The 23,448-nt window shown below is 38.5% G+C and overlaps 1 protein-coding gene across 2 annotated transcripts in view; it reads left to right on the top strand.

The window, feature by feature from the left end:
• LOC114046204 (ras GTPase-activating protein 3) overlaps nt 1-23,448 on the top strand; it is a 287,029-nt gene that overhangs the window by 209,379 nt on the left and 54,202 nt on the right. For both annotated transcript variants that reach the window (XM_027866455.1, XM_027866454.1), the window contains exons 6-9: nt 5,137-5,217; nt 5,670-5,742; nt 15,948-16,024; nt 21,172-21,276. In XM_027866455.1, coding sequence (XP_027722256.1) covers nt 5,137-5,217; nt 5,670-5,742; nt 15,948-16,024; nt 21,172-21,276 — 336 coding nt within the window. The remainder of the gene's footprint in view (nt 1-5,136; nt 5,218-5,669; nt 5,743-15,947; nt 16,025-21,171; nt 21,277-23,448) is intronic.

Raw genomic sequence — 23,448 nt, 5'->3', positions numbered from 1 at the left:
GCTGCCCACATTGTTATACATGTGACCTAAATGTCTGATGACCTAAAAGGGGAAAAGAAGTCACAAAAGGGGTAGCCTAAGGAACACCTGTGGTAGCAGGATTTGTTGTTGTTGTTGAGTTGTTTCAGTCATGTCTGACTATTCATGACTCCATGGGAAAGACACTGGAGTGATTTGCCATTTCTTTCTCCTACTCATTTTACAGATAAGGAAACTGAGGCATATAGGGTGAAATGACTTGTCCAGAGTCATACAACTAGCAAGTATCTGAGGCTCGGTTTAAACTCAGGAAGATGAGTCTTCCAGACTTCAGGCCCAGCACTCTTATCAGCTGCACTACCCGGCAATCTCATCATTTTTGCCTAGATGATAGTAAAGGAGATTACAGGACTGATTGTGCTGTTCTTCTGGTCTTACTTTTTAATCCATCTTTCACACAGCTGTTTCCCTACTCCCTAACCCCCACACCCCAAAAAAGCAAAAAGAAAAACCTTAACTTTTCCTATGCCACTTTCTCACTAAAAAACATTCAATGACTCCCTGTTGCCTACAGGATAAAATAAAAACTCCTGATAGTTAAGGGCCTCCACAATCTGACTCTAGTCTATTTTTCCAGTCTTATTTCAAGTAATAGAACCGTAGCTCCAGAAGCAGAAGAAATTTTAAAGGCCATCTAGTAAAACTCCCTCTTTTTTTGCAGATGAGGAAACTGAGTCACAGGGCAGTCAAATGATTTGCCCAAGGTCACAAGGTAGTAAGTGGATTGACTCCAGAGTTCTTTCCATAATACCAATCTGTCTCTTTCCATTATTCCCTTCATGAACTCTATTTTCCACCCAAACCAGACTATTAAGTATTGTCCTGCATTATCTGATATTTCCCTGCCTCTGTGATTTTTGCTTAGGTCACATGTTCCATGAATGGAATCCTCTCCCACCTCATAACTCTGTTTAAGTCTCTTCTTTAAAATGTCCTTCTCAACGGGAGGGTGGTGGAGGAAGGGGGAGAAAAATTTTAAACTCAAAAACATATGGAAGTAATTGTTGATAAATCAAAATAAATTAATAACAAATTTTAAAAAATGAATCTTGTTGATTTAAAATAAAATGTCCTTCTCAGGTACTGACTATTTCCTCAAGGAAGCTTTCCCTGATCCTCCCATACAAAACTATTTCTTCTTCATCTGTTTTTTTCTGGATCACTTTATTCAGATTTCTCTTTTGCCCTTCTCACATTCTACCTTGTATTTGTATATATGTGATATCTCTCCTATTAGACTATAAGTTCCTTGAGAGCAACCACTATGCCTTTCTTCGTCTTTCCGTCTCCAATGCTTGGCACATAATAGGTGGTTGTATAGGTGTTGTTTGATATTTAGGCATAAATATTTCTCATTTGGAATTATAGGGTTTAAAACTAGGACTTTAGAGATGATCTTGTCTGAGTTCTTCATTTTGCAGGAGAGACAAACTATTCCCAGAGAGATTAAAAAGCTTATTCAAAGTCCCTGTTTACTACAAAGATACTAAATGGAGCCAAGACTTGAATCTCCTTTCCCTGAATCCAAATCCATTGCTATTTTCTCCTCCTTAATTCATTGCCAGTAGTGCAGGAGTTCAGGGTATTTTCCCAGATCACAGGGCTGTAGGGATGCTCTGACTATGTCTGCCCCACTCCCATCCTAGTTATTGAATTTCAGTGCTCTCACTTCCAGAAATAGATCTTGAGACGCTGCTCAGTATATTTGATACTTAAGAGTAGTAGGTTCCCGAACCTTGATGGGAAGTACTTCCTTCCTTAGGTAGAAAGAAGTAGAAGAAACAGAAGTGACATAGAAAAACCTATAAGATCTGAGTTTGAATCTAGACTCTATCACTTCTTAACTATAAGCTAAGCTATAAGCTCAGCTGGGTAAGTCTCTGAGTCTCAGACCTGGCTCTATAAAATTGGAAAATTGGAAACAAATACTTGGTAAGCCTTAAAGTACCATAATAAAGTAAATTATTTTCTAATAACTCAGGGAAAAGTGTGTTGCCCTGCTTAACTTTTTCAGTATTGAAACAATGCCCTACCATCCTTTTCCTTATTTAGAGGTATATGACTAGGTGTCTTTTTCAGAGAAGAGAGCCCCTAGACTAAGGCTACCATCATGGTTGCCTTGGATATCAATGAAGTGGGATTTGAATTGAGTGTTGATATTGTTGAGTTGGAAGAGCCGTTAGAGAGCATCCAGTGCAATACATGTAATACTTGATCAAGATACTTCTACAACACATGTCTAAGTTGTATCGATACTTCTACAATATATCTACGAGGAGTCAACGAGCCTTTGCTCAAAGATCTCCATAATATTCCAATGCCTTCTTTTCTACCTGTGGATTGTTAGAAATATAATTTTGCCTCTTCAAAACTTCTACCCATTGTTCCAAATTGTTGTCTAGGGCTAAGCAGAGCAAGCCTAATCCCTCTTTCACTTGAGACCACTTCAAAAACTGGAAGACAAGATGAAAGGAAAGAATATTTTGGAAGTTGTGAAGAAGGAAACAGGTAGTTATTAAGTACCTACTGTGTACCAGGTATGGTGCTGAACACTTTACAGATATGGCCTCATTTGATCCTCACAACAATCCAGGGAGGGAGATGCTACTATTATGACCCCTATCTTACATTTGAGGACACTGAGGCAGATGGAGGTTAAATGACTTCCCTAGGGTCACATAACTCAGTCATTTCAATCATTTCCAGCTCTTTATGACCCCCTTGGGATTTTTTTTTTTTTTTTGGCAAAGATACTAGGACTATTTGCCATTTCTCCAGATCATTTTACAAATGAGAAAACTGAGGCAAATAGGGTTAAGTGACTTGCCCAGGGCCACACAGATAGTAAGTGTCTGAGGCTAGATTTGAACTCAGGAAGATGAGTTCTTCCTGCTTTCAGGCCTAGCGCTCTGTGCACTCACCTATCTGCCTCCAAAGCTAGAGAAATTTTCTTCTGAAGTGTCTTTTCTCACTCCATGTCCCTTATCTGTCTAGTATTTCCTCGCTAGGGCAATGCACCGTCCAGGCCTGCTTCTTAAAAAACCTTTTTCCTCGCTGAAATGTTCTGAAATGCGTATATCGTTCAGGCCCCTCTTCTCTGAAGTATCACTTGCAAACTCTATAATGAAATCCATGCTGATGACTACTAAAATTCATTTATCCTTATGACTGGATAAGACAATTACATTTTAGTGTGGAGTCTTTTGGAAACCATGCCTTAAAATGAAAAGAGTAACTCCAAGGGCAAGTATCTCAGAGAACCTGGCAAGAGGTGAGAAGCCACTTTGGGCAAATTTCAGTGGGGCAGATGAAATTTGGGGCAGTCTTCAAAACATACTTTAGCTGCTCAATTATTCATAGGGCTGATTCTCTTTTGGGGGACTCAGAAGGCTTATAATTCACTGTGCCTTTTGGCTCCGTCTAGAAGGGAAACAATTCTACTCTTTGCAAAATCTTTGAACTCTTTCAGATCAGTGTTTTTGTCATACTCTCTTTTCAAATGCAAGGAGAATTACCACAGGGCGATAATTAAAATATGTAAGTAACCCTTTGAGGGTATTTGGGGCTTTATTTTTCACTGCTTGGATACTTTAATGTATCTGTGATTTCATCAATGGGAAAAATCTGTTCATTGATGAAGATCACAAATGAAATTGTTATCATAAAATTCCAAAGAGGGAAATCCAGTGAGCTGGGAGACCTTCCTCCAGGGTTTTGTTTTTGATGTATTTTTGTTTTTTAGAATTTTATGGATAAAGAGGGAAGGGGGAGGAAAGGAACAAGCATCTATTAAGCACTTCAATGTCAATTATATTTAATTATATAATTGAATTATATTTTAATCTGGTTGGGGAGCACTCTAGAATTCTACCTTTGTTTGACAGGAATTATGCAACTTGCCAGTATATGTTAGTGGTGGGATTTGAACCTAATGCTTCCTGGTTTCAAAAGCAGCTCTTTATACACTACACTGACCCACCATTTTGCATCTACAAAGTAAAATACAAGGAAACTTCATATAGGGAGGCATGTGGGATGGGAGAAAGAATAAGGCAGTCAGGAGAGATCTCATGTAGCAGGAGGTACTTGTGCTAATCTTTGAAGCTAGGAATTCTAAGAAGTGGAAACAAAGAAGGAGAACATTCCAGGCATGGGGTACAGCCTAGGCAAAGATACAGAGTCTAGAGATTGAATATCATTCAATTGGATAATAATCACTAAGTAGATTGTAAAATAGAAATGGAACTGATTATCAGTTTTTCTTATTCTCAGAAGAAGTCTGCTCTGGTAGGGAGGTGAAAAATCTTCAATTATAGACCAAAGTACAAAGTGTTTTTTTTAAATAAACAAGATTAGTGGCTATGGACTATTTCTGGGGTATTGAGTGTGGGTGGGTGTGGGTGGGGGAGGGAGGTTAGAGAGGAGGGAAAATGTAATAAAACTCCTAAACCAGGAAGAAGACTGTCTTCTATAGTAATACTGCCAGGGTATCCTTGTACCTTGCCATTTCATATATATATATAATATATGTGTATATATGTGTGTGTGTGTGTGTGTGTGTGTGTGTGTGTGTATATATATATATATATATATATATATATATATATATATATATATATGAAAACATATTAAGTCTGATAAATCAACTCAAGGTGTCTGACTTTCTTTCCCCTGTGATTTGTATTCTGTAGAATAAAATTCGTGCCTACTCATCCTCTGGAAAACATCCTTCCTCTCTTACCAAAGTGTTTTGCAATTCTTGGCCAATCCAGGCATTCTTGCACATGTTTGACCTCCAGAGGTCATAGCACAGACAGAGTCATAGCACAGACAGAGTCATAGATTAATTGACTGGACTGAAAGCTTGTTTCTCTCCACAGGCCCCTGCCCCAGGCCTGGAAGGAGTTCAGAGACCCTTATTTCCTAACCCAGCTCATGTATTCTCCCCTTCCTATGGTCTGAAGAATACCTGAACCCAACCAAAGAAAGGGAGATAGATCAAGCTTTGCCATAGGAAGTCCTCACATGAGGCTTTAGTTGAGTCTTAGGTCCTTGTCCTAATTATCTTTTTTTTTTCCCTTTCCCTTCTTTCTTCAGAGTTCTAGAGTGCCAAGGCCTCCCAATAGTGAACGGACAGTGCGACCCTTATGCCACAGTTACTTTAGCAGGACCATACAGGCAAGTGTCATTCAGAAAGTCTTCTCTGAGGGGCTTGATTTGGTTGAACTGGTGCTGGTAAGATGTTGCGTATAACCTAGCACTGTGTTATGATGATGAGTAACCTTATCCAGAAAGAAAAGATGCCAGAAAAGGCTCTGAGGTGGGATATACAATTTTGCATTCCCTTTGTTTCTTTGATTTCTTTAAAATTGCACTTAAAAAAATCTTTATATTCTTCACATCAAGTATTATTTTTGGCTCAGTAAAAGTTTCTAATTTGCATACCATCTGGAGTTAACAGAGAAATAGAAATATTTATAAGATAAATAAAGACATGGAACTACTTGTGCATTTAATAGCTCAGCACAAAGCCTGGAAGGCTTTTGTTTAACAGTGTTGTTACTTCCTTCTCAACCCTCTTTACTTTCTTTCTTTCTTTTTCTTTCTTTCTTTCTTTTTTTTTTTAACAGATCAGAAGCAAAAAAGACTAAAGTGAAAAAGAAGACCAACAATCCCCATTTCGATGAAGTGTTTTATTTTGAGGTTGGTATTTTAGTGGAATGCGTGGCAAGTGGAAATGCTATGTGGCGCAGTGTCCAGGTCTGAGCTGGGTCAACTACCTCCCTCCTGGTGAAGGTTCTCTTAATGCTCTGATATATCATATTATATCATAAATAAATAAAATCCCACCACCGCTCAAGTTCTTCTGTTGCCCTGTTGGAGCACAGAAGTGGTCTTGGGTTTTCAGAGGTGATGCCAGGAATGCATGAGCCTCAATGGATTCTGCTGAGTTGGAAGAGCTTCATCGATTGGCTAGGCAAGGCACAGTATGGTTGTCATCTGAGGACTGACCAGCTTAGCTAAGTTGGGAGAGTGCCATCACCACCAAAAAGCTGGCCACAAGGGGATGAATTTGCTCAGCAACGGCACCTTGTGCCGTTGTCTGTTAAATACCAGGGAAGCGGTGTTCGTGAAAGGGATACCTATGCCTATGAAATTATGTATTAATATATTCTGCAAGGTGAAAAATACAATCAAACTTCCAAGGATTTCACTTGTTAACTGTCAAGACAGCAGGATGTCATTTTCCCAGGTGAGAAGGACTTATTGAATTCTCCAAAGTGTCTCTTCCCATTCCTGCCTCTCATTTTTCCTAGAGAGAATGTAGCTTTCCTTGCTTCCTGACCTAAGTTTAGAGTTGAGTGTTGATCAATGAACATCTCTAGACTGGGAGTGAGGGGGTTAGTTTTTGGTTTGGGGGTTTTTGTGTTTTTTATTTATTTATTCTGGTGCTCAACTCAGCTGCCTCTGGTCACAGGAAATAGAAGAGATTTTGAAGGGAGAAAGGAAAACCATTCAAATTCAGAGATTCTGTTAATCTTCCAGAATGCTCCAATATAGAGTAGAAATTTGAAAGGTGTGAAATACTCAGATTATTTAGTTAGAGAAAAGCAAGTATATATGTGCAGGCATGTTTTAAGAAATCACATTGAATGTATATTTACAAAAATATTGATTATATATAAATATTCACATTATGTTTCAAGGTAATAACTTGGATGACAGTTTAGAAATAAATGCTTACTTTTTGTCCAGAGAAGTAAATATAATAATGCCTTACATTTGTATGTGGTTTGACTTTTTTTTTCCAGAAGAGCTTTTCTTGTTGTTTAGTAATTTTTAGTTGTGTCCACTGACCCCATTTGTGGTTTTCTTGGCAAAGATACTGGATACTTGCCATTTCCTTCTCCAGCTCATTTGACAGATGAGGAACTCAGGTAAACAGGGTTAAGTGACTTGCCCAGGTTCACACGACAAGTAAGTGTCTGAGGCTGGATTTTAACTCACAGAGAGGAGTCTTCTTGACTCTAGGCCTGGCATTCTCTCCACTGTACCACCTAACTGCTCCCCAAAAAAATGATAGTCTAATATTTTGTTGTTGAGTCATTTCAGTTGTGTCTGATCCACCATGACCCCATTTGGGGCTTTCTTGGCAAAGATACTAGAGTGGTTTGCCTTTTCCTTCTCCAACTCATTTTCTAGATAAGGAACTGAGGCAAGCAGGGTTAAGTGACTTGCCTAGGGTCACACAGCTAATAAGTGTCTGAGGCTGTATTTGAACTCAGGTCCTCCTGCCTCCTGGCCCAGTGCTCTATCCACTGGTCAACCTACCTGGGTTTATTGGGTCAAGCCCAATAAAAGAGCTTTAATACATCATAACATTTCACCAAGTGATCATCCTCAGTTTCTTATCTATAAAATAGGGATAATAATAACAACTTGCCTCTCAGGATGATTGTGAGAATCAAATGGGGATAATGTGTCAAGTGCATTGTAAACCCTAAAGAGCTACATAAATGTCAGCTATTATTGTTATTATTATTACTATCATATCATTGCTAGAGTTACTTCCACCTCTAATAATGATCATAGCCCATCTGTGCTAACTCATCTTGTGAGACTCCTGTTTATGAGCTCTGTGAATTTTCCATCAGGGTTTATTTAATGTGCCCTGGGCCTTCTTCTAGATTTCCTGACATTACATGGATAGCTACAGAGTTCCTAGGCTCCCCATTCATTGTCCCTCACTCTTGCTCTATGACTACTAGCCAACTTTTTTTTTTCAGCCACACATCTCTGTAGTACTTCCTCTCCTTCATAATTCTTTTTGTTTATTTGTTTTTTTTTTTGTTATTTTTTTTTGATGAGGCAATGGGGGTTAAGTGACTTGCCCACAGTCACACAGTTAGTAAGTGTCAAGTGTCTAAGGCCAGATTTGAACTCAGGTCCTCCTAACTGCAAGGCCGGAGCTCTATCTACTGCGCCACCTAGCTGCCCCCCTTCACAATTCTTGATTCATGATATGCTTTAGCATCCTCACTCATGGACACCACATGCCTCTTCATTGCCCTTTAGGTGGTTTTTAGCTTTAATTCTTTGAAGGCTGTGGTGTTAGAACATGTAGTCATCCTACATTACTAACTTTGACAGTATAGTCCTGGATGTGCTATATGAGGAAGTAGAAATTGTAATGGTAGGGGGGCGGGAAAGACACTGAAAAACAAAAATTACAGAATACCAAGTATCCAGGAAGGTTTTTGCTGGCAGCAAAACAGTTTTGAGGATGTAGAAGGATCATGTCTCAAGGTATGTGAAGGAGGTGAGGATACCAAAGGCTTAGAAAAAGATCCCAGACCTAATTACCCAAAATAGGCAATTGAGAGGTTACTGATAACTATCAATCATAAAATTTTCTGAGAATAACCTACGTATAAATGGAGGGTAGCCTTAAAGGCTTAAGAATAGAATAAACAGGTTTTTTCAAATGACATTTTACAATAGACCACATCTTTAAAGTCTCACAATTTACTGAAAGGGCATGAATACAAAAGCTTCTTTAGGAGAAAGAGTCACTGGGTCTGGAGTTAGGGGTCCCAGGTTCAAATCCCTTCTCTCATGTAGTGGTATTCAATTTCCCAAAGGTAACACCTATTCTCAGCCTCCTAGTAACACTGGGTCTAGACCATTGTCATTTAAACTCCCTGGGTTTCAATTCTTCATATATATAAAATGAGAATTAGACTGGTTAGCCTCTGAAGACCCTTCCAGTTCAACATCTCTGATCCTGTCAGCTTATTATTTGTTGACTATTTAAAAAGCTTTTGATTTGGTAAAGTAGAGGTGTCCAGTTTGCTGCCCACTGGCCACAAATAGCTGGGAAAACTCCCTAATACAGCCAAACCAGATTAAAATGTAATTGGGATATATTTAACAAAATAAATAATTATATAATACAATATAAATAATGTTGGTTTGAGACTTTCTAAGTGAATATGTGTCCTTCGGGGATTCATCCCTGTTTAAAACCACTGTGATAGAGGAAACACCACTGTATAGGCTTTCCTCTAACATGGGACCTGTCATGCATATGTCAGAATTCTATGAATTTTTTGAAAGAGGTAACAACAGAGATAGTTTTGTTCAGTGACCTGATGATTTATAATATCAAGGCAAAACAACAACAACAACAAAAACAACCCAAAACAATACTTACTACTGTCAAGGAAGATTAATAATACAAAATCCAAATGGAAGTAGGATTTCTGGTACATGGAAAGATCTTCCAGGTGCCTTCAACATTGATCCCTGAAACATTTCAGAACCTCTGTGAATATTAATTCCTTAACTATGTGAAAGAATTTGGACTAACTGACCAGAGGGTTACTGGATGAAAAATATCTTTTGCCCAGACCATGATAAATAGTTGGATAGGCAACCCATAAAGCTTGTCCTTCAGTGATATATCTTGGGACAAACACTACCAATGGATGATGATCTAGACCCAGTGTTAATAAAGGAGGTGGAGGATAAGTGTTACCTTTGGGAAATTGAACACTGCTGCTAATGCCTCCACCCTCCCCAAGCATCTTTATTAAACTAAAGGCCCAACTGGCACATTGGGTAGACCCCCTTGTGTCAAACTAATGGGAAAATATGAACACGAACAGTATGAGGCAAGTATAGATGGGTTGCTATCTGCATTGTTGGAAGGAATGTTCAAATTGATTAGCTCACAACTTCATATTTGAGATTTTTGTTTTTTTGTCTTTAAATCACCATCATTTCTAAGTGCCCATCTCCCTCCCACTTCTCATCAGGCCATCCCTTGTAAAGAGAAGGGAAGGGGAAGGGCATAAACATTTACATAGTGCCTACTAGGTGTCAGGTACTGTGCTAAGCACTTTACAAATATTAGCTCATTTGATCCTCACAACAATCCTGGGAGGTAGGTGCTGTTATTATCCCCATTTTATAGTTGTGGAAACTGAGGCAAACAGAGTTTAAGTGACTTACCCAGTTTTGCTATTTCCTTCTCCAGTGTGCCCCCATTTTATAGATGAGAAACTTAGGCAAATAGGGCTTAATTGACTTGTCCAGGTCCACACGGCTGGTAAGTGTCTGAGGCTGGATTTGAACTCGGGTTTTCCTGACTCTAGATCCAGTGCTCTATCCACTCCACCACCTAATTCCCTCAAGAGGAAAGATGGTAAATTCAATAAATATATCAATTGTGTTGGACAGTGTATGCCATATTCCACATCTATAGTACCCAGCCTCTACAAAGATGAGAAGAAGGTATATTTTCTTCTCTAGAGGCTCAATTTTTAGCATCAGTCTTCTTCCAATAATGCTGTATGACTGGGAGTCCCATGCATGTGTGTTTAAATCTGTATGCATTATCCCGAGACTTGAAACAGTTTACTAGATTTTCATTTTATTATATTCTTCCAGTTCATCCACAGTGCCTAGTCCAGTGCCTTCCACATAATAAGAGCCTAATATTGTTGAACTAAATTAAGTTTATAAGTTCTAAGAAGTAAGGGTCTGTTTTTGGACTGGTAAAAAAAAAAATTGGTTGCAAACAAAATGCTGGTCTATAATTGGGAAATCCTAATCTAAATAACCAATCTAGATGACTTTAGTCAAAAGCCTTTTAGAAAAAAAAAAAAGAATTATCTCATTTGACTGACTCTGTTTTTCCACAACTGCCAGACAATTCCCTGGCTCTCTTCATATTACAGTATAGCAAGGGTGAAAAAAACCTGGTCATCTGAGTGTGACTAAAATGACCCCATCCTTTGTTGCCTCCGGTCTAATAGCATACATTCCTCCCTTGTTATCAGTTCTCCTTTTCTGGCTTGGTTTTTTCATATATCTAACAAAGGGGGGGGTCTGTCAAGATGACTATTTAGGCCCCACCCAGTTCTTTAACAAAAAAGAAAAAAAAAAGGAGGAGGAGGATCCTGAGAGATCAAAGTGATTAGACCCCTTCTCGCATCCCCCACTCCTGCCGGAAATAAAGAAACAAACAAATAAGAGGCAATGAGCATGAGGGAAAACAAAACTGTATTTCATTTTGCCTTTTATAGGCAGCCTCATATGAAAATGAAACAAGATTGGAGAGAAATGGAAACTTGATGCTCACCAGGACATGATCCCCATCTTGAATTGCTTCCAGGGCTTAAACTAAAACAGTCCTGTGAAATTCCAATCTATGATAGATCCAGCTGTTTCTATGTTCATGATGCCACCTGTTTTGGAGAAAGGTGCTCATCTCCCTTACCGAGGTGGTACTGAGAAGGGGAGGTAGGCTGGTGCATGGTGTAATGTAACGAAAAGAATGCTAGAATGGGAGTCAAGAGGATCTGGGTTCTACCACCTGTGTGACCTTGGACAAACAATTTAATTTCTTTGGCTCTCAGTAAAATGAGGAGATCTGGAAAAAAATTAATCCCATTAGGATCTAATAATAAGAATATGGCACTTCTACAGAGCCTTAAGGCTTTTAAGTTGGCTTTATGTATATGTCTTGATACAATTCTCACAAAAACCCTGTGAGATAAGTGATTTAATTGTCCCCATTTTATAGCAGCAAAATTAAGTGACTTGTCGAGGTTCACACAACTAGTATCTGAGTTAGGATTTGTACTCAGCTCTTCCTGACTCTGGGTCTAGCACTCTGTCTACTATGCAGTCTACAATCCGTGATTCTTTGGTGCTGATCTCTGAGCCTGTGAGGGTCTTAGCTCTTCATTTGCCCAGTCTCAGTCACTCCTTCATGCCACTAACACTAGGCTGTAGCTCCTACACAGCTTCACCTGTGTCAGAGGCCACACCCTCCACCTGGTCCTGATCTTACAGACAGATGGCCCTGATGATAAATGAAAGGAGGAGGGAAAATGTGGTTAAAAAAGAAAAAAGACAAGCATAGCGATTCACCTCCCCTGAAACATCTAAATGACTTTATTTTAAATACCACAGAAGTCACCCCAGGCACATTTTCAGTGCTATTATTTACTGGTAGGGTACTTACCCAGGCTCAGCTTTGGAGTTTTTCTTCAAGCCTTAAAGCATCCTTGTGAGGCAGATTAGTGCTAGTTGTATTCTACAAATCAGAAAATTAAGGCTCAGTGATCAAGTAATTCACCCAAAATTACATAACTGTTTAGATGGAGTCAGGGTTAGAACTCTGAGCCTAAAGTTTTCAATTTCCTATTAGTCACTGGGCACCTCCTGGAGCTGAGGAGAGGGAGAGGGAAGGAAGATGAAGGTAGGGGCAGAGAACGGTAAGGAAAAATATACAGCAAGTAGATCAATAGGAAAAAATCTCTTTTATAACCAGTTCTATACCATAAAGTACCATTTGGATCAAAATTTAGGCCATCTCAAACTATAGGCTGTACACCTCATATAGTAGCTTTGACAATATCTCATAGAGTGCCTTGCAATATAATAGGCAATTAATACATATTTGTTGGATTGAAAAAAAATATACCCACAAGTATACTTTGAAAAATAATTACAGATAATTACCATGTTTATATGTATGTGTGTTTACTGTGAATTTTAAAAACTTTTCTTGCAATTGAAACAAGAAATATTTTTGTTCATTTTTGCCGTAACTGCTATCATCTTCTTGGTCATTTATTAGAAAAACGTAACTATAAATCATACTCATGTTTTTCTACAAATCAGTTTAGTAGAAAAATATAGTCGATATGTAGACCAATACAGGTCACTGATCATCCCCTTAAGTCTTAGGTTTATTGTTGATATTATGGTTATTGTTTTCACTGTTAGTAAAATCTACTAAGCGTCAACTGTATATAGAACACTGTGTTAGGTAGACATTTTGGGGAGATAGATACATGGATACCAAAGACACCTTCTTACACATCATGGAGCTTATTGTCTAGTAAGAGAATATGATACACCCACTCAGGTAATCTACAAAATGATGCATAAGACTAGGTGAAATATAAGAGAAGTATCATGTGAAAGGGGAAGATACTAGCAATTGGAGGAATTAGGGAAGGTTTATTAAAGAAAATAGTATTTTAATTGAGTTTTAAAGAAAGTAGAAATTATTATTGTTGCTGTTGTTATTTCCACAATGAATGTTTTGCAGGTGGTAGCATGCAGCATTTCTCTTAATCAGTCTTGGAGGGATGTTGGGGTGGTGGGAGGGAAAGGTATGTGAGAAAATGTATTCCAAACTATCAGAATTAAATCATTCCGTAGTACCTCAATGGGGGCTCTATTAATTTTTTTTTATACTTTGAGTACCTAAGCACTTTTGAAAACATCAAGAAAGAAAATATAATGCTCATTTCTATAATTTTCTTTATTTGTTCTGACTGCAAGGAGATAGATTTGCTTCTATTCAAATTAATGTATAAAAGAAGACTGTCAACGTAAATAAAATCCCTAAGTACTGTTCTTATGTCAAGGTTAGGGATTTAGTTTTTAAATCTGTATTTAAGGGCAGGATTAAGTACCCAGTGGCTTCAGACACCCTTTCCATTACATTAGTATTTTATTTTATCAGCCTGGGTTGTGGTTATCTCATGGGTGGGGTACACGATTCTTCTGTGTTACACTGGTGGAAAAAAAAAAAAGAAACTACAGAAAACAGTTTCTTCCATCTAACACAATAAACTCATCTAGAGAACTCTCTTCAATTAAAAACATAGAGGCTTCTTCTTTTATCTATTAACAGCAGGTTTTTATAGAGGAGCTTATACTTATTTCCCCTTTGCTTCATTGAATACAAGTTACTGCATTGACACTAATAAAAAATTTTTAAAAAACTTAACAAAGGAGCAGTTATTTTAGTCATTCTACAAGAATTTATTTAGTGGCTATCATGTGCCAGGCTCTATGATCGTCACTGGGAATTCAAGGACAAAAACGAAATTGTCCTTGATCTTGAGAAGCTTACATTCTTTCGGCAGAAAAAAAAACAACAACAACAATAATAGCTAACATTTAGATAACACTTTAAGTTTGCCAAGCACTTTACATGTGTAGTCTTGTTTGATTGAACATGAACACAGAGAAGTAAATACAAAACATAGATGATAGATGAAGTATTTATTCAGCACTTAGGTTCATTTTTGTTGTCGTTCGGTCTTGTCTGACTCTTTGTGACCCCATATGGTGTTTTCTTGGTGAAGATCCTAGAATGGTTTGCAATTTCTTTTTCCAGCTCATTTTACAGTTGAAGAAACTGAAGCAAACAGGGTGAAGTGACTTGCCCAAGGTCTCACAGCTAGTGAGTGTCCTAGGCCATGTTTGAACTCAAGAAGATGAGTTTTTCTGACTTCAGGCCTGGTACTCTATCCTCTGTGCTACCTAGCTGTCCCACTTATGTCATTAAGTTAGTGCTAAGCCCTGGGCATACAAAAGAAAGCAAAAAAAGACTGTCCCTACCCTCAAAGACCCTACATTATAATGAAAGGAGACATCTAAAAGAGAGCAGGAAGGGGGAGAGGGTGGTGCCTGCAAGTGGAAAAGTTAGGAGGAACAGGAATGGAGTCAGCAAGGAAGTAAGCTTGGATGGTCTGGGTACTTCCTGAAATGATGGTCCTGGACTGGAACTCACTCAGGACTCCTACAGAAGCAGCTACGGGCAGTAATTTCCACTGGGAAGGACATTAGCAACTGCAAAGAGACCTCTGTAAGTGGTAATACTTGAATCCATTTAAAATCCAGTTGCCTGAAAAAAATAAGGCAACTAGGTAGAAGAGTGGATAGAGCACTGGGTTTGGAATCAGCAAGACTCATCTTCATGAGTTCAAATCTGGCCTCAGACACTTTCTAGCTGTGTGACCCTGGGCAAGTCATGTCACCCTGTTTGCCTCAGGTCCTCGTCTGTAAAATGATCTAGAGAAAGAAATGGCAAACCACTCCAGTATCCTTGCCAATAAAACCCCATATGGGGTCACAAAGTTTTGGACATGACTGAAAAATGACTGAACATCATCATTTATTGAAAAATAACCCAAAATTGTCTTCCTGCTTAGGGATTGTGATTTGCTGACTCGTTCAGATGCTCTGAGGATGTGGAACTACAATCTCTCCATAATCTCCTCACTCTCTTTTCTTGGCAGAGTCCCCTGATCATTTCTCTAAGTCCTCTCCATCTACCTCCTCACCCTCACCCCCCAATCATTAAGGGACTGAGTGACTCTGAGATATGACCATAGGGACCGTATCCCTTTCTCTCCACCCCTCACTGACACATGAGGAGTGGAGTCCTGGAGATTAATTTGATTAAGTTCACCTTCTCAGAAATCACCCAAGATGGTGATATAAGCTAGTAAGCTCCTTGAGGGCAGGTACTGTGTGTGTGTCTCATTTTAAACATCATCCCTTCTCAGTGACTCCTCTCCCCCTTCCAACACATAAAAACAAAACCCTCTTCTATCAAATTAGTACAAACAAGCACCTAGGCTGGCACTTTGTAGATGCTTCTTCGTGAATTCATTTGAAAATTAAGGCTAGAAACCAAGTCTTAAGCCTATGTCTTAGAGACCATAAAGTTTCTTAAATGAATGGTTGGTCAAGGGTTTTTAACTGCTTTTTGTATCATTGACCTTTGGCAATCTGGTGAAGCCAATGGACCCTTTCTTAGAATAATGTTTTTAAATGCACAAAATAAGATACATAGATTCCAAAAGAAACTAAATATATTGAAATATAGTTATCAAATAAAACAAAAAAACAACAGATGAATGGGCCCCAGATTAAGGATTCTTAAAGTGCTGTTAAGGTAGAATTTTCTTTCATGTCATAATGGGTTGGATGAGTTTCTCTTTGAATACATGTAAGAGATCTTTTATAAGAAGTTGATTTTTCCTTTGTGGAGTGGTGTTTCAAAATGTTTTTCTCATCTATTCCATCAGGTGACCAGACCCTGCAGCTACAGCAAAAAGTCCCATTTTGACTTTGAAGAAGAGGATGTTGACAAACTTGAGATTAGGTAATTAAGAAAATGAATGTTTTCTACTTGACAGTTTAGGTTGGGTATTTCTTATGTGCTTTGGGGGATGAGTAAATGTGTATTTAGATTCTCTTGATAATTTAAACTCTAGGAAATATGAAGCTAAAGTCTAAGAATTTAAACCTCATGAGAATTCCAGAAGTTAGGATGAAGAGTAAAGGAATCCTAGTTATTTACTAGGATTTACTTGGCAACCAAGAAAATAGTTCAGTATATTAGTCAGACTACTGGACTTAAACTTAAACTCAGAAGACCTTCCTACAAGTCCTGACTCTTCCACTGACTAGTTGTGTGACCTTGGGCAAATCACTCAACCTATCTTGAAGCCTCAGTTTTCTTATCTGGATAATGGGGATAATTATTCTTTCTTATTTGCTTGGCAGTATTGTTATGGGGCTCAAATGAGATAACTTGAATAAAATGCTTTCCAAACTTTTCCAAGTGCAGAAAAGTTTCTGTTGTCATTATAATCAACTTTATATTTATAACATTATATTATATTTCATATATATTATAATCAACTACTCTGAGGTCTGAGCTAAAATATCTATGTAACCCAAGGTCTACTTTATCTACTCAAAATATGAGATTTGTAGGGAAAGGCATTGTGGATCAGTGAAGTGAGATAAACTTATAGGACCTTCATAATACAATCCATGGTTTTCAGAGTCTGCACTTGTTAAATCTTTAGGGTCTTAAGTGAACATTTAATTATATTGTTTGCTGTTGTTTTTACCTCCAAATATAGCAGGGACATATGGTTGTACTTTTCACATATCCCTCTCTGTCTGCCTGCCTCTCCAGTTCCCCCAAAACACACATACACACAGACACACACACAGACACACACACACGTATTCCTTTGGTTACTAAGGTGGCTAGACTTCATGGTTTTGAAAAATCTCCTCTTGTGTTCACCAGGTTATTCCTTTTAATAAGCTCTTGACTGCTGAGTGGCAACTGGACTGAGAGGAGGCAGTCTAGCTTGTGTTCACCAGGTTATTCCTTTTAATAAGCTCTTGACTGCTGAGTGGCAACTGGACTGAGAGGAGGCAGTCTAGCTAAGATGAAGTATGGATGGTCAATGGGATTGACTGAGAGGAGGGGCTGGGCTGAGGAAGGGCCAGTTGTCCTGTGTCCCTTAGGAGACTCATAGATGAGTCTTTCTACACTGTACTATTTGAGGAATAATTGAGGCACTCCCCAACCTTCAGGCTAGAAGGGGCTCCCTTTTCTAAGAGCTCCTCTTCCCATATGGAAAATGTTAAGCATCATTCCCTGTTGAAATTATTTTGTCCACATGGCCTATATTTAACTTCTCTTGTTCCTTTCAAGCGTGTTGTCATAGAAACAGAGTCTTTGTTAGGCATGTACCTATAGCTATGTTTTCTTTTGTGATCTTTCTGTGGCATCCTAATACTCTCAGTGACAGCCACAGGGAAATGCAGGTGAAGATTAACATCACATATGGCCCAGCAAAGAAAAGGAAGTTGGATATTTAAGCAAGAGCCATTTTTCATAGCCACATTCCAAATATCCAGACAGTAGTCAATGTGATTCTTCCCCCCAAGAATTCCTCCCACTTCCATCTCCCACAAAGCCCAACCTGCTCGGATCTCAATTTGTAGAATTGCTAGTGAAAAGACACTCACATTACACTTCCTGCTTTGTGAAAATGTGCCAACTTTCCACTCCTCTTAAGGAAAATAATCTGGAATTCCCACTCACATTTCCATTAATCTCTTATTTCCTCTGCTAGTTTTTCACTGTAGAGATTTATACCTTTTACTTCCTATTATAAACTGCCTTGTGTAAACCACTAGGAACTCTTGATGCTATGCTACCAAGAAGTAGTGTTAATCAAAATTAGCACGTAACAATGTTATGAAAGCATATCTGTTGTTGTTGTTGTTGTTCATCATTTTAGTCATGTCTGACTCTTTATAACCCCATTTGGGGTTTTCTAGACAAAGTTACTGGAGTGGTTTGCCATTTCCTTTTCTAGCTCGTTTTACAGATGAATAAACTGAGGAAAACAGGTTTAAGTGACCTGCCCAGAGTCACATAGCTACTAAGTGTCTGAAGCTGGATTTGAACTCAAACAGATGAGTCTTTGTGACTCCAGACCTTGCACTCTATCTGCTGTGCCATCTGGCTACCTCAAAAGCATGTATAGTTTGCTTTAATAACCTAAACAGTGAGAAAAAAAAGATACATTTCATTTTTAAATGTTAGTTTTATTTAAATTTTGGTGTTCATTTGGATGAAATGAATGGCTGAAATAGTTCTTCCCCATCAGTGGAACTATTCACATAGAGGGTGCATGATCATTTGTGGAGGAATTTTGTCAGAGAAGATTTATGCAATAGGCAGTGTTCAGAACTTTATGGTCCCTTCTAACTCTAAGATTCTGGCTCTAAAGTCAGATATCCTGGGTTCAAATCCCACTTGATGCTTGTCAACTATGTGACCTGGGGCAAATCACTTAACCTCATTTTCTTTATCTTTAAAGGGAACTTGAGGGCCCTTAATTCTGGGGTCATTTGGAGTTTTATGCTGCCAGGGTCACAAACAATAATCTGACATTCCTTATGGTAAGATGGTTGTGTCTGGTACCATCTTCAGAAATTTTCATTGAAAATAATATTTGTCTCTTTAACAAGGAACACATGCTCTAGTTTATTCAAAGTTCAGCCCTTATAAACATTCCTCAGCATGACTTGGGTGAAATAAGGGCAGCTTTCCTTTTAGAAGGTAAGATTTCCAGACAAATATAGTCACATTAGTAATACAAATTACATTCAGGAAAGAAGTTCCTCTATTGTTTCTCACACCAACACATAATAGCTTACAAGTCTCCAAAAAAAGAAGCTAATGGAGAGATTTATGAGACAGTCAGGGAAAGCTTTGACACTAACAAAATCGAGGAAAACAGACTGAAGGCTAATTCTGAGATTGTACAAAATGTTCTCTGACTGTCTTTTTCCCTTCCCTTCTGACACTTCCTCTTCATATCATAGAAGCAGACAGTTTTTGTTTCTATGCCTTTCTCTTTACGGTTGAATCCTTAGGGAAAGAAAATATCTATTCTAAAGACATATCCTGGGTTGATCATATATTTTATATTTGCCTAGTTCAAGCTTTAATTTTCAGCCCTTCAAAATTGTGCAAGTGGAGGCTGTCCTCTTGAATGTTCCAGAAGAAGGCTGTACAAAATGACAGGTTCTCATTAAAATTGCCGTGTGGTACCAGATGTTCCTTCAGCCTGCAACTTCCCTTTTTTCTTGTAGAGAGAGGACCATGTTCTTTGTTGGGGGGGAGGGGGAGGGAGGAGGACAGAGTGAAGGGTGGATTAAAGACTGAAGTCATTATTTTCTTAAAGCAGGCAAACAAAAACAACATCTTGATATTTTTCTTAAAGGAGAAAGAAGGGAGGGAGTCAGAGGAAGGGACAGAGGGAGAGATATGGGGAGGAACACCGAGGGGACAGCAGGAAAAGCGGAGGGATAGAGGGAGAGAAAGAGAGAAAGGGGGGCAGGTAGGAGAGAGGAAGAGAAGGGGAGAAATAGAGAAAGGGAGAGATGGAGGAAAACACAGAGGAAGAGAGAGGGAAAAAAACCGCCCCCTGCTTGGGAGTTTGTGTCTTATGGATAAATTGTCAATTAGAGATTAGAAATTCTCTTTTTGTTAAACTGAAAATAGTCTGCTGTGGCAAATTGTATCCAGAGTTCCGCCTCTGTCGTCTTCCAAATGCTCATTTATTCCTTATGATAATACTCTTTGTGTACTGTAGGTTTTGTATGGTGACAATTCCTGTTTTAGCTCGCCCAAGATAATAACAGTACATTGTAGACAATTGTCTGGATTCCCTCTACCGTTCCGGACCTTAGCCCAGCCTCCCAAGTGGGGATGAGAACTTTTATATTAGATTCTCAGCTCCATGTAGAATATTAACATCTTAGAATCATACAGTAGGAAAGATTTAGTATTTGAGTAACCTGGCTCTTTGCCATGCTTCTTACATCACTTTCCAAAATCAAGGCCACTCAAATGGAGATCATAAAAGTGATGGCGGTCCTGAGGCTTACAAAGCAGATGAGGGATTAGTCATTCCTTCCCCATGTCAAAGATGACCAGATCGCTCCGCAAGGTAGAGGCGGAGGGTCAGATTGTCAAGGTGATTTGCTACAAAAATAGTTTTGTGGTTTGGTAGCTATTTGTGGAGTTGTTACTCCCTCTCACTGTTTGGGAAGTATTTTAGTTTGAGGTTATTTCTTATTTTTGTTTTGTTCTGCTAAGCCATATGGCAGTGTGTGATTGGCAGGTGTTAGTTCCTGTATTCTAAGGAGCTGAGAGAATTCAGTGATAAAATTTAACTAATTAATTGATTGATTTTTAGTTTAATGGGATCTATAAGTTTGTTGTTGTGGATACAGACTGGTAATTTTGTATCCATGCTTTGGAGTGGGTCAAACCAACATTTTTTGGAGTATTCTACTCATTTTATGTGTCATTGCTGAATAACTCATCACCTTGAGGAATAATTCACATTATTTAGAAATAACCTGGGGATTAGACATTTGAACTTTGGCATGTGGTGTAGTTCATAAAGCTTTCTCCTTTGGACAGTGCCATCCGTTCTGAGCTCACCAAGACATTTCCAAAGGAAAATGGGAAGAATAGAAAATATTCAAATGAATGAATTAGTATAGATACCCATATTCCAATAGAGACTTACTTATTGGTATCACAAAATTGTGCAGTATTAGGAACTTTGAGAGTCCACTATCTCACCCCTCTCTCTTTGGAAGAACAGAGGTAGTTTCTAAGGCTTCCAGAGAAGGAAATTCTATATTTATGTGGCTCTCTTACTTCGCATGTTATGTGAGAAGACATTTTATATCATATTTAGAAATAAAATAGAAGTAGTTCTTGAAAGGAGGGCCCAGATATTGCTTTTCCCCAGCACTTAGCATAACACATATTGTATATAGTAGGTGCTTTATAAATGTTTGATAAATGAATGTTGAATGATTATTGCCCTGAGTTTTTTGGTATATCGAGATTGCTCTCTTTTTCTCCATCTTTAAATTCAAATTGTGCCATTTGTTGTTGGTTTATTTCAGGGTTGACCTGTGGAATGCCAGTAATTTGAAGTTTGGAGATGAATTCCTAGGGGAACTGAGGATCCCTCTGAAAGTCCTCCGACAGTCCAGTTCTTATGAAGCATGGTATAGTAACACTCCATCTCCTTAGAGCTCAGCAATAAAATGACCTCACTCATCTTAAAAGTAACTTTTTTCTTTGTTAATATTTTCTATTTTTATTTTCAGTTCCAAATTCTTTCCCTCACTTTACTCTCCCCCCTACCCACTGAAAAGACAAGAAATACCATACTCATTATACATATAAAGTCTTGTAAAACATATTTCCACATTAGCAATGTTATAAGAAAAAAAGCAAGGAAAGAAAAAAAAAAATTTTTTTTAAATGTGCTTCAATGTGCACTCAAAGTTCATCAGTTCTCTCTCTGGAGGTGGATGGCATTTTTCCATTGTGAATCCTTTGAAATTGTCTTGGGTCATTGTGTTGCTGAGAATAGCTAAGTCATTTACAGCTGATCATGGTACAATGTTGTTACTGTGTACAATGTTCTCCTGGTTCTGCTTACTTCACTTTGCATCAGTTCATGTAAGTCTTTCCAGGTTTTTCTGAACTCGCCCTGATTGTCATTTCTATAGCACAATAGTATTCCATCACAATCATATACCACAACTTGTTTAGCCATTCCCCAGTTTATGGGGGTTCCCTTACTTTGTAGTTCTTTGCCACCACAAAAGAGATGCTATAAGTATTTTTATACACATACATATATGCCTTTTCCTTTTTCTTCGATCTCTTTGGGGTACAGACTTAGTAGCAGTATTATTGGGTCAAAGGGTATACACAGTTTTCTAGCCCTTTGGGCATAGTTCCAAATTGTAGAACATATTTTAGAAGGCAGAAGCAACTAAAAGAAATGCCTTTGAGCAGCTAAAATTCTAAATACAAAAGCTCATGCACTTGTCATAGAAGTGTTTAGGACTTTACTTGGGGCTTTTTTACCCTTATTGTTATTGTTGTTTAGACATTTCAGTTGTGTCTGATACTTTGTGACCCCATTTGGGGCTTTCTTGGCAAAGATACTGGAGCTGTTTGCCATTTCCTTATCTAGTTCATTTTACAGGTGAGGAAACTGAGGTGAACAGGGTGCTTGCCCAGGGTCACAAAGTTAGCAAGTGTCTGAGGTCAGATTTGAACTCAGGCAGATGAATCTTTCTGATTCCAGGCCTGGCACTCTATCCACTGTGCCACTAGCTGCCCCTTTTTACTCTTACTTGATATATAATTCTTATAAGCTTAGTTATCTGATTTCTTAGAAAATTAAAAATGAGAAAGGCTGCTATAAAGATATACATCAACAGAAGCTAGAAGTGAGGGCTAACAACTTTAACAGAAGAGAGGATACAGAAAAAAACACAAAAGAGTTTTCAATAAATAAGTATAGTAGCCTAGAGCACATGTGATCTAGGAACAGACAGCTCTTCACATCTCAATAGTCCATTAGGGCACTACTTTTTAAACAACATACTGTTGTAATTGGTATTCTTTGCCATTTATTCCTTAAAGGAAGTATCTACTGATCACTTACTAAAAAGCAAGAAAATAAGCACTAATTAAGAAGCCCATTTTTTCTCACAACAGCACTGGAAGGTAGGTGCCATTATTAGCCAGCCCCATTTTATAGATGAGAGAACTGAAGCAGAGAGAGGTTAAGTGGCTTGCCCAGGGTCACACAGCTATTAAATGTCTGAAGCAAGATTTGAACTCGTCTTCCTTACTGTAGGTCTAGCACTCTATCCTTTAAGCTGCCTAGCTACTTGTTGTTGTTCAGTCGTATCCAACTCTTTGTGTCCCCATGGACCATATTGTCCATGGGATTTTCTTGACAAAGATACTGGAGTGATTTGCCCCTTCCTTCTCCGGTGGATTAAGGCAAACAGAGGTTAAATGACTTGCCCAGGATCACACAGCTAGTACATATCTGAGACAAGATTTGAGCTCAGGTCTTCCTGACTCCAGGCCCAATGCTCTATCCACTGAGCCACCTAGCTGCTTCCTACCTACTATGTTTTAAAAAAAAAAAAGTGCATTAGGAGCTATGGAGAATACAAAAAAACTAGAATGTTAGATGCCTGGAATGACCTCCTTTTTATTAAATCTAGTGATCTTTTTCTTTCATCTTCTCTGAGCACTGTGTGGAACTTTGTACTTCTGATCATCATCTCCTTTTTGATACCTTCCCTTTCCTTGGGGGTGTGTGTGTGTGTGTGTGTGTGTGTGTGTGTGTGTGTGTGTGTGTG

The sequence above is a fragment of the Vombatus ursinus genome, unplaced genomic scaffold (genome assembly GCF_900497805.2).
Source record: "Vombatus ursinus unplaced genomic scaffold, bare-nosed wombat genome assembly UNPS02014781.1, whole genome shotgun sequence".
In the NCBI taxonomy this organism is placed as follows: Eukaryota; Metazoa; Chordata; class Mammalia; order Diprotodontia; family Vombatidae; genus Vombatus; species Vombatus ursinus.
Note: the sequence above shows the minus strand (reverse complement) of the source record. Positions and strands in the feature narration are given on the sequence as shown.